The 12,395-nt window shown below is 33.4% G+C and overlaps 1 protein-coding gene across 1 annotated transcript; it reads right to left on the bottom strand.

Annotated features, from left to right (window-relative positions):
• Nucleotides 1-6,960: 6,960 nt before the first annotated feature.
• On the bottom strand, nucleotides 6,961-8,773 carry LOC140889884 (small COPII coat GTPase SAR1A). The gene is made up of 3 exons (XM_073297625.1): nucleotides 8,527-8,773; nucleotides 8,317-8,448; nucleotides 6,961-7,394 (listed from the first exon to the last, which is right to left on the bottom strand). Exons 1-3 carry the CDS (start codon nucleotides 8,653-8,655, stop codon nucleotides 7,074-7,076), a joined length of 582 nt encoding a protein of 193 aa, XP_073153726.1. The 5' UTR covers nucleotides 8,656-8,773; the 3' UTR covers nucleotides 6,961-7,073.
• Nucleotides 8,774-12,395: the final 3,622 nt, after the last annotated feature.

Below are 12,395 nucleotides of genomic sequence, written 5' to 3' on the forward strand. Positions count from 1 at the left end.
GCAGCGGCGGCTCTCTTGAAGAGAGTCTCTTCTCACTTCTGCTACTAGGTTACAGACACTCTCCAAAAATAATCGGATAATGGCCCAAATAAAACCAAATAATAAAAGCCCATACCATTTTTATAAAATATATATAAATAGTCGGGTACCCGATCGGGTAGTACGGGTAGTGTTAAACTACCCGAAACCGAACCGACTAAATATATATCGGGTTCGGTTACTACCCGAACCCGACAAAAAACTCAAACTACCCGTTTTATCCACCCGATCGGTTTCGGGTCGGTTCGGGACCCGAAAAACCCGACCCGATTGCCCACCCCTAGTTGTTAGCTACAATATATAGCAAAGATATTAATGCATGAAGCGAAGGGGGATCGGAAATTAAACAAGTGAAATGGAAATTAGAAAAATCACTAACTGTTTTGAAAGCCCTATTTTCCTGCATGCTCCATTTGTGTGTTTCTCTCGTGGCTCAAATGACTGCTCCTACACATGTATAATAATACTGTAGGTGGTTGTTTTTTTTTTTTTTAGTTTTTTTTATTAAAACCTTGTAGAATTTTCTTAATTATTTTGTTTAAAATTTGAAAAGGTGATCGATTATTTGTATTTTTTTCGTAAAAACCTCTTAACTATCTTTTTTGTTAAATTGCTCCACTCAAGTGAGTTAGGTTGTTCAAATTGAGTCAAATAAATCCATTTTTTTTTTGTTGAATATGATTTTCTTGTCTAGTTATGTATTGTGTTTTATTTTTTATTTTTTTTAATAACTGATTTGGTTTTTGGTCTTTGAGAGTCTATAGAATCTCGTGATTGGCTTATTCGGCTCTCAGATTGATTTTTACTTCATTCGAATATAATTATTCCTTGCATTTGTTAGTACTTAAATTATAATTTGTATTTTTTTGATAGATTTCTTGTGACAAAAATAAATTATTTATGATTTCTTAGTATGATTATTTTAATTATATTTGTATTTGTATTATTAGATTATTTAATTTTTTAGAGACGGCCTGGACGCGAGTGCCAAAGAGGGGTGTTTAACTTATGTGATTCTAAAACATGTGAACACTTGCTAATATTATTTGGACGTACTATATATCATTTTAAAATCTTTTTAATTAGTCCAATAGTATATAAATCGTGCATGCAGTAAATTTTCGTGAAAATGGCGTTGTTTGATGACAATAGCCTTGCATGCACGAACATATCACATAATGCACCGAAGATATATAACACTTGTCTGAAAGGTAGAAAATATGACTCAACATTTGTGTGCTGAAATGATGGAAAAACATGCACTACAATTAAACGATTTTTCCCCTACGTACGTTGATCTCTTCACGTGCTACAGGATGTTATATTCTCTACAAATAGTGGATTTGTTGTTTACAATATTCGATTTTACAATATAATAAATTTGTTTAGTATGATAATTGTATTTTTCTTCTAGGCCTGATTACCTAATTTTAAATTTTAATATATTCATAAAAAAAATTGCACCCAACAAAAAATGCAACTAGCCAGTACTTCAACCATAGTTATTCCAGCAGTTCCATTTCTATGTTCTATCATCATTAATGTCAATATATATATACATATGTAAGGTACGTAACATAAGAATGATGGACCTAATTTTTTTCTCTTGTATTGGTAGATATAAGAAGCATATTGTTTTTAGACATGTATTTTGAGCTCCAAGTTGATGCAATTTATGAACATTAATCCATTCGCCATTTTCGTAGGCTTTCATGACAAACATTGGTATTGGTTTCATGCGTCAATATCATGGATTCGATTTATTCTCAATCTCTTTTATTGCTCTTCACACAAAATAATACATGTCCTACATATAATGAGAACATGTTTGCTTGTTTTTAAACTTAAGTTTATTGTTAGTTGCAGTTGTTTTATTTTGTGGCTTGATTTATTGTAATATGTCCGTTTTTAGCTCTTTGTAAGACATACAGTCGTTAATATAAATACATGCCATATATGTGAAAACTCGTAGTCATACATTTGCTAAAATGACGTTAGTTATATTAAGTTTCGAGGAAATGTTTTTTTTTTTTTAATAACTTGTCCACTTTTTGGTTTTGGTTCATTAACTTTTCAAAGTTTGGTTTTCGTATACTAACTTTTAATTTTCAATGATTTTGGTTCAAGTGCTACGTCAACATTTTCCGGTGCCACATCAGCAGTTGGACCAAAATACCCGAAAACTAAAATTTAGTGTATCAAAACCAAAATTTGAAAAGTTAATGGACCAAAACCAAAAAATGGACCAGAAAAAATATTTTTCCTTAATTTTCTACCTAGTAATATTTAACTGCTAAAAAGAGTAAGTTCATTCTTTGTTAGAAGGCACAATGTAGGTATATCATTTGTCTACCTAGTAATAGCTTCGCAGTCGTTTAAGTGGATTTTTTCATTTGTTGAGCTCCTCTTTTATGATGTATTAAAAATATAATTAAAAAAACTATAGCTTTTTTATTGAATCAGTGTCTATAAATTGGTGACTGGGCCTCATGCAAGGGAACCAAAGCTGCTACATGGTAAGAAGGAGTTGGTCTGGCCTTTTACTCTTCTCATTCGGTCGAGGGTTGAATTAAAACATCAGCCCAATTCTTTCTTGATAAGCGGGAAGCCCATTAGTGAGAGAGCCATTGGGGACATTTAACAGCTTCTGTTAACACTTGAGATCAGTACTTTGGAATTTGGATTACCCATACGCTATTAATTATATGCATAACTTAGCCTTGATCTCAACATTAAAAAATTTCATGAAAAGATTTGACTCACTCGATATTTTTGGAAACCAGTCATTCCCCTTTGTGTTCTCACTAACCAAAACCAGTCATTCCCCTTTGTGGTCTCACTAATTAATTGTGAGTTTGGATACAAAAGTTATTGACTTAAATAATTATTTAAATAAGTTCAGCCTTTTAAGTGTTTTTATTTTTTTTAAAAAACAGAAGCGGTTTTAGCATTTGGATAAATGTTGAAAAACTGATTTTTTAAATAAAAACAAAAGCAGAAACAAAAAAATCAAAATTTCTGACTTTTAAAAAATCACTTATTTGGATTTACATAAGTGTTTTTTAAAAAACGACTGTTGTAACCAAACAGCTAAATTTTTAAGAAAATCGTTTTTTAAAAAAAAAAAAAGTGCTTTTTTTGGTTGGCTTCCGTAACCAAACGCACTCTAAACTTCAATTTTATTTTTATCTTTTTTAAAAAATGTTTAGAAATATATTATTCACAATAAATATATATAAAATATAATAATTATTATTATTAACTTTAAATATATATTTCATCTTGCATGCAACGCGTACACAATGACAATAGTATCCCAACATATATAAGACATGTCTTTAAAAAAAACCAAAAAATAATATTCTTCGAGAAACTGAAGTACCCGGTCCGTGTAGAGATATGTAATTATTCGTACTTAGCTCATATGATGTAACATAAAACTATAGTAGTATTAATTTTTCTGCAAAAATAATATTATTAACTTATAATATTCTCAATTTCTCCTTTAGCACGAGTATCAAAACCTTTCCTCAATTTAATATTTAATCTTGGCAGAGAGAAGTAATGGCACCGTCGTTTGGTGTATCCTTTCTGTGAAATCCCGAAACTTAGTCGGCAAGATTACGCTAATATGGAAAAATCTCTTCTTACCTTTTTCCAAGATCTGATGACCGAGATTTTGGACACAAATCTTCTATTGGCAGCAACCGAATCAAAGTTTATGGAAACAGAATTTTCTCTCCCTCAAGACTCGGGATTTAGAGCCGATATTGAGCCTTCTATTTAAGTGCAAGAATAGACTCTCTTCAGCACTTTTTCTCTCGGCTATACACCTCCCGAAACCTCCCACAGTCTCTCAAAAATTTTACCCGCGGCTGAAAGTTCTCGAGCCATAGTGTCTGAACAGTTTCACATCGAGACTGCTCGAAGTCGAACGCCGTAGTCGCTGGAAATTCGAACGTCATAGCTGCTGAATTTTCAAGGTTCTACCGCTGCCGAAGTTGATACACATCTGGAACAACTCGAGTCGGTAAGGTGATTCTCTTCTCTGCTCAGTTTCGAAAATGGTGGCTCAATATTTTTACTGATTCTCTCCTTGTTTTCGAAGGGTAAGACTAAGGTTTTAGGAGAAGGAAACTGCTCAAGTTTTGTCCGATCTTATTTGGCCAGTCTCGATTCAAGGTGAGTCACCAAACTTTCAAAAGTTTCGAGAAGATTGTGGTTGTGTTTGGTGCAAAGATGTGGACCAATTCTTTTCCCCCACTCACACGTGATTTTGATTAGGAAATTGGGAGGATTTATTATTAAGAATTTGGTCCACTAGCCTGCCAATTCCCGAAGAAGCAAATCGGAAATTTCAAGTTTCGTTGTTGAAGTTTTTCGCCCAAAGCTTCGCATATAATACAATATTTGATCTCGCAAATTATAACGGTAAGTGGGCTTATGTTTTAAAATTTTTATGTATGATTTAAAAATTCGATCGCTCATGTTAATCGTTGGAATTTTGTTATTTAATATTGTTCATGATAATGTTTTGCTGAAAATATGTTTTGACACTGTTATGAATCAAATTAGGAGTGGAAAGGGAATTTCCGAACCATGTTATGTTATGGCCCTGATACGGTGGGTATAATAACCGTTCTATGACCTCACCCCTTAGAGGGATTACATATAGGGGACTGATCAGTTAGCCACGAATAATGAGATGAATTTCAGTGTCTTGTTGAAAAAAATTATGTTATATCATGTCAAATATGTTATGATGTTGTTTATGCCATGTTATGTTAAGACATGCTATGAATGTTTATGATTTGAATTATGCCATGAGTTTTGAAATAAATATATATGTATATTTTGGTATGAACGATCGGCCCCCACTTGCTGAGTGTTTTCCAAAACACTCACCCCTTACTTTTCCCCTTCCAGATGATGAAGAGGACGATTTAGAGGATCGTGAACAAGACATGTTTTGGGGATGGTGATAGAGGAATATTAAGACTAAATTTCGTTATTTTTATTATTGGGATTTTTGCATTAATATTTTGTTATTAAGTTTTTAGACGCTTCCGCATTGGTTTTGTTATTTTGGATTTATCGAGTTGTAAGACAATTTTTGAAGTTTATTTATGATAATATACTGGTTTGGTTTATACTGTACTACGAGGCTGGTTGTTTTATAATTTGTATGAATTTGAAACAACGCCGGTGGCACGTCTCGGTCTCGGGGCGTGACATATAAATGGTATCAGAGCCGACCTCTCTTAGTACGGTATGGTTCGGGGACGAACCAAGCGGAATCTTGTGGGCATGTGACGCCCGGGGCTGAGGAGGCAGGGAGTGATCGCCGGTGCCAAGAGGTTGCACGGACAATGAGCGGCTCTTGGTAGGCTTCTAGGTGGAGGGAGACATGAATGAACCGATCCCGTGCCGGAATGAGAGGGGATTCTGAGACTGTGTAGGTATGGGACTACATAGTTGAGGAGAGTTTAAAAGATTTCATATGTACTGCTCATATCAAGAAGGTGCATCTTATTTTCGGGAGCTCATCACATAAGAACTCCAAAGTTAAGCGTGCTTGACTTGGGGCAGTTATAGGATGGGTAACCCACTGGAAAGTTTTTCAGGGTGCGTGTGAGTGAGGACATAAGCACGCTGAAAAGACTCGTCTTGATACAGTGGGTCGTTACACTTTCAATGCTTACTTTATATTTAGCATTGCTCAAAAACTCGTGTGAGAGGATCTCACGTGTAAATTTTATAAGACGGATTTCTTAATTGGATTATATATGATATTATATCACATTTTTTATGCAAAAACATAACTCTTTATTGTAAATATGAGCGAGTTTGTCCCGTCTCACGAATAACTGTCTCACTAGAGACCAATGTTCTAAGAAGCGTCAGGCGGTAGGTGAGCTTCGATCCACCGCCTAGCTGCCTAGGCGACCGCCTAGGCGGTTTTTTTAAAATCTAAATAATAAATAACTTTGGATATTCATGAATTTTACTATAAAATATAATTTTTATTTCTTATGTTTTTCATTTTTTGTACTAAACTCTCATAAAATTTTAATAATAATAATAATAACAACATAGATATTAATAGATATCAAGTCTTTTATATGTAACTAGAAAATATATGCACACGTTGCGTGCATATAAATTAAATTTTTGTCGTGTATAACAAACTTTTATATGAAATGTAATAAGAATTGAGTAATTTATATTTAATGTTATGTTTTTTTGTTATTAATTTTTTATTCTTTATTTTATTTTAAAAAAATTATGGTAGTTATGGGTAAAGGTGTTTTGGAGACAAAAAATAGTATGACATAATCTATCAAAAATAGTTAATATCTATGCCTCAAACTGAATAATATAGAAGAGATTTGAGATTTAATTTTTTGTTTGACTTTCTTTTCCGCGCTTCTTCTTTCCTTCTTAGTTTGTTTCTCGCGTAGCGTCTTTCTCTTTTAGTTTTTGATTTTTAACTTTTTTTTATATAAATAATAGTGCCCGCCTAGACGGATTTCTGCCAACCTAGTCGGCCTGAACGCGGCCTAGAAACATACCCTAACAAAAAAGCGAGACAGTGGACAACCGTCTAACGCCTAGGCGCCGTCTTTTAGAACACTGCTAAAGACCCACTCGACCTGTACAACAGCTTGCCCGAATGTCTTGGCTGGAAAAATTTTGAGAAATGATAAGATTAATAAATGAATGTGTGAAGATTTTCAAAACAGGGGGATTAACAAAATAAAATTATTATTATTATTTTTATTATTTGTTCGTCGTTGGGCCTCCAACTTACAAGGCTCTTGATAAATTTGGCGGAGGCCCATGTCACGTAGACAAGTTGTTCCAGCAAAATTATTTCAGAAATCTGGCCAAATTTTAGCTTCATATTACAAACGCAAAGCATACAAAGTTTTTTCAATTACAAAACATAAATGAGTGGTTCATCTCGCCTTGTCACCATCATATCATTATCGTTCTTGAAACAACAATCATAAGGCATCCCAAAGAAAATCATCTTATTTTATGTATTGAGATACCCATTTGAAGCCATCACCGTACCCCATTTTGCGCACAATACTGCACATGAAAACTTCCAACGGCCGCACATTAGAATCCGCAAGATTTACCTTCCCTTTTCCTGTGGTTATGCCAGTGAGGCCGAGGTGATATCGCAGCTCATCTTCCGAGGCAGCATATGGTATGTCGATCTTGTTCCCCAAAATGAGAAATGGGACACTGGCAAGGGACTCGTCAGAAAGTAGAGCGTCTAATTCCTTTTTGGATTCTGCAAAACGTTCCTTGTCGTAAGCATCCACCAGATACACTACAGCATCCACCTGTGAAAATAATCGAGCAAAAAATTTCAATATTTCCAAATGGTCCCGGCAACAAAAACATGGGGAAATTTATTAGAAACTTGATTAGTAGCAAAAGGTGGGAGCCAAACCAGTTCTTTGCATTCAACAATATAAAAGAGCAGCAATATTAGTGGAATCTCAGGTTTGTATCTCATTTCGCAAGTCACTTCATTGGCATTCACACACCAGCAATCCGATAGACGCACATTTCTTGAAACGCTCACATATATATACAGGCAAGTGTTTGAAAATAAATTGGGGAAAGGAAAACAGATGGATGCAAGAGTTTGGCTAATCCAAAACTATGTTGTCACACAAGTTAATTAGCATTTGGATGTGAAGCCAGCTGAGTTAACAAGAACAGGTCACGGTACATAGATAAAATGAAAAATATTGCATAGATGCAACCAAACAAGAAAATCATATTTGCAGCCAACCCCAACAACAGTTCAAGCATCCAATACAAACAGACATAAGAGAATAAATACGCCCGATTCCGTGAGCTCTATCCCCTTCCATCTTTCAGCCAAAAAATGTCAACACTACAACCACATTCTACAGGTCTTAAAAAAAGTATACCCAAGATTCCAAACCTACGAATTAAAAATAAACGATTACCAACCAATTGTGCTTAAATCACTGGAAACAAATTGCAAAAGCTGGGAGATAGCCAATCATAAGTGGGGGACAGACCCAAATGCAAGAGCATGGGAGTCACCGAAATACACAAAGTCACTACCCCTAATCTTATCTGGCTTCCCTACCAAGTTAAATTCACAGTTGTTCCAAGACCAATTCATATATGTATACACACAATAAACATTAAATTCCCTTAAAGAGTCACAATTGCACAAAATATGAAATCACATAATCAGCACACTATACAAGAAATTAGAGCTACCTTGGCATAGTAATCCTTCCAAACTCTGCGGGCGATCTGATGCCCTCCCAAATCAAAAGCCTTAAACTTTATCTTCCCAATACTCAGCTCTTCCGATGTAGGATATTGGGTCGGCTGATGCTGCACTAATCTCTGCATACAAACGGAATCCAATTAGTATGCATAAAGCAAGAAGATCAAGTAGACAATAATTGGTTTCAGTAGACATACCTCGTCCTTGAGCATGTGGAGGAGGGTGGTTTTGCCGGCATTATCGAGGCCAAGAAACAAGATCTTCGCCTCCTTTTGCCATAATCCCAGGGATGCCAACACGCCGTAAAACCAGTCCAACAGGAACATTTCGCCACGGAAACCAGATCGCGATTCCTACAGATCTGGACGATTTTCCCCCTTGCGTGAGTTGAATTCCAAGAACGATTTTTTCCACAATTGTTCCACGCTTTTCGAACGGGTTTTTATATATTCAATATATTGGGGAAAAAAAATTGTAATAAGACGGGGCCGGGTTCAAACTTCAAACCCAGTTCTATAGGATGTAAACGAGCATACCAAGTTCAAAGCTCGGTTTTTTTAAAATATACTAATATCGAATTGCACGTGTTGCGTGCCTATACAGTGTGTTTTTGCATTACGTTTGCGTTCGTGTATAGTCGGTTTTTTTATTAGATAATTTTAGGAAAAAATATATATTAAATCATTACAAAAAAATAATTAAAAACAAAGAGGCCACACCAACGTACTAGCTTGATGTGGCCTCACACTTAATATAATAGAAGAGATATACAGAGACTTGAGCTCAGTTTTAAATTTTGCCATAGAGCTCGAGTTCGACACGTTTATAATATATATGTAAATGTTCAAGTTCGGTTCGAGCTCGGTTTATTGATTAATGACTTTTTTTTATCATATTTAACGAGTATAGCTCGAGTTTGACTTGTTAAGCAAGATCGAAACTCGTTAAGCATACCTTTTTTAGCGAGCTCGTCAAGTATATAAGTGAGCTTGAGTTTGAGTTTTCTTCAAGCTTGTAAAGATAGAATTGAACTCAAACATACAATAGAATGCATACTATAAATTATTTCTAAACCCAAACAAAAAAAGGATAAATTCTTTCATAAATAACAAAAACGACGAACCTAACAACTAAACAAAATAAACTCGAAACATCCTAAAATAGTACATCTAAATTCCAAATAAACAAATAAAAATAGCATCACCATAAAATCTATTACTAAATATTTCACAAAACAACCATGAGCGAGCTTACGAGCCACCTAAACGACTTGAGCTCGAGCTTACGTGCATATTAACGAATATGTTTGCGAACTCATTATTGAATATTCTTAAGCTCAAGCTCGGTTCAATAAAATTATCGAGTTTGAAATCAAACTCGAGGTTGGCTCGATTAACTTAACGAACGAAATCAAAAAAATTTTACCGAGTCGAGCTCTGAATAGCTCATGAATAGTATAGTTCATTTATATTCCTACTGGTTCCTTCCGTGCTATTTAGGGGTGGGCGCGGGTCGGGTTTTATCGGGTCAGATACCCGATATGTCGGGTACCCGACATTTTGGGTAGTCATTTTGACTACCCGAACCCGATCCGAATAAATCGGGTACCCGATTTTTTATGGGTAAGGAGGGGTACCCGATTGCGGGTACCTTTTTTTTTTTTTTTTTTTTTTTTTTGCAAATTTGATGAATGTAAAAATAAAAAACAATACATATATTTATGGTTGTAAGATACTTCTACCCTCATATATTTACTTATTTTTCACAAGTTTTGAAAAAAAGAATTATCAACTCTATCAAACAATTAAATAATCGAAATATATGGAAAAGTAAATTAAAAATCATCATTTCTCAATAGATGTATGTATACCCAATCCAAAAAAACGAACGGTCATTTTAGTAGAGAGCAATATAATGAAAATAGAGATGATATGTCTTTGAATAATACATACTAATATATATTGAATTTTCAAAAAAAAAATAGTCGGGTTTTGTCGGGTATCCGAACCCGATCGGGTAGTAATTATACTACCCGACACCAACCCGAAAAAGCACAATAGAACCCGAGCCCAATTTTTTTAAAAAGTAACCGACCCGACCCCAAACGCCCACCCCTAGTGCTATTCATTGTTAGTCATTTTATCAATTTTATTGGGTTTTTTATAATATTAAAATAATTATATTTTAAAATTATAAAAAGAAATAAAATTTGTATAAAAATAAGGGAAATCTGTCGATAATTTGTAGTTGATCTAATATTGTGGTTCTAAGTATTAAATGACATCTTGAATTTTAGTCCTCATTGAAACAATTTTTTTTCATAATTAAAAAAAAAAAAAAAGAAGAAGAAGAAGAAGAAGAAGGGAACCCATCCTATTTATAAATTAAAAAGTAATCTGGTTTGAAATCCCAGCTAGACCTGGCCAAGAACCGGCTCAAATTCGGACCTAATTCGAAACCGGCCCGTGGTCAACGGGTTGACTCAGAATCGTGATCGGACCGGCCATTAGGCGGTCCGGTTATGGTTTACGGGTCTGAAACCCGTTGACCCGTCGAGTTGGACGGATTCGACCCGTCAGTTAAATATTTTTTTAAAAAAAAGTATTATATTTTAAAATTTAGATATAAATGCATATAAATGACACAAGGATTATAAATTGCTCAAAATCAATTTCTAAATTATATTACCAAAAAGTATTCAAAATCATCATTAAATTTGTTAATTCCATAAATATAAATAAAATACAAATAAAAAGAGAAACTATTTTAAACTACATTGATTTCTATTTTTATTAGATCTTAATAATATATGAATTATTATTTCTAACAGTGTTCAAATCAAAAGATATTTCATTATTGTCACTATAATTTATATATATAAACCGTGATGATTAAATATGAATTTTTTTGTTAACATACAAATATATAATATTTAAAAAAATGTAGATCAATATTTTATAACAAATGAAAGTAATGAATATATAGATAAAGACAAAAAAAATGTAATGGATGTGGATGATTTTTTTCAAAAAAAATAAAAAATTTAAATTGAGTTCATTTAACAAATATGATAATTGGTATGTAAATCATTTTTTTTTTTTTTGAGATAATGATATATTGACAAAGCTTTTATAAATTCAATTGTGGAAACTTTATTTTTTAATTTATTTTTTTATTCTTTAAATAATTTTTTTTACAAAAAAATTAAAAGGTCGGCCCAGAATTGAAACCGACGAGTAACTTAGTCAGATCTGGACCGTAATTGGCCACGAACAGGCCAGTTAAAACTCGGTTTTTGCCGACCCAAATCCGGACCGAACCCGACTCGTGGCCAAGTCTAATCCCGGCCCAGCGGCCCTTGAAAACTCACCCTACTACAAACAAAACATGTATTTAACATTTTCATTAATTTTTGTTTATTTAATTTAAAAATAAAATGCCTTTCTTCAATAATTATACATTGAAAATGTTAGGACTGCGCGATTGATATTTTGAAGAAACAAAAAAAAAAAAAAAAAGAAAATAATAATCGCTTAAAACTGGTATCATTTATCATGTGATACATATATGTCCATTCAATGTATACATGCCAATTCCGTTGTATGTATTTTTTTTTGCTGTAGACTGTAGCACTCACTTCAATCGACAAAGAGACTCTGTCTCTCGATATTTATTTTTAAATATATATTAAAAGAGGACTCATATTGTTTTTTTTTAAACCAAAATTTTTTTTTTTAAAAAATAAACAATACGAGTGTATTGTTTATTGGAACACTTGAAATATGTTTTGGGGACTCATGCCGAATTGCTAACTCCATAAAACACAAATATCAACCCGACATAAATGGAAAAAAAAAAAACACGATATAAATTATCTCGCAAACTTATACACAATTTTGCAATTTGAAAAAGAGTCAGAACAAAACATGTTAAGGGAATTGATAAATATTGTAAGAATAGGTTTTATGTTAAATGTGAGATGAATTGTTTTATCCATATTTTCAATTAAAAGTAACATTTTTTTACATAAAAATAATAATATTTGTTCGTGATTAACGTTAGATGT

Source organism: Henckelia pumila, chromosome 1, assembly GCF_033568475.1.
Source record: "Henckelia pumila isolate YLH828 chromosome 1, ASM3356847v2, whole genome shotgun sequence".
Taxonomy (NCBI): domain Eukaryota; kingdom Viridiplantae; phylum Streptophyta; class Magnoliopsida; order Lamiales; family Gesneriaceae; genus Henckelia; species Henckelia pumila.

What these genes read in the sequence shown, in the direction of transcription:
- LOC140889884 (XM_073297625.1), bottom strand. Translation starts at nt 8,655, where the DNA reads ATGTTCCTGTTGGACTGGTTTTACGGCGTGTTGGCATCCCTGGGATTA. An exon ending in TCCACATGCTCAAGGACGAG is followed by an intron (nt 8,449 to 8,526) that starts GTATGTCTACTG and finishes GTTTGTATGCAG; the next exon opens with AGATTAGTGCAGCATCAGCC. An exon ending in GGAAGGATTACTATGCCAAG is followed by an intron (nt 7,395 to 8,316) that starts GTAGCTCTAATT and finishes TTATTTTCACAG; the next exon opens with GTGGATGCTGTAGTGTATCT.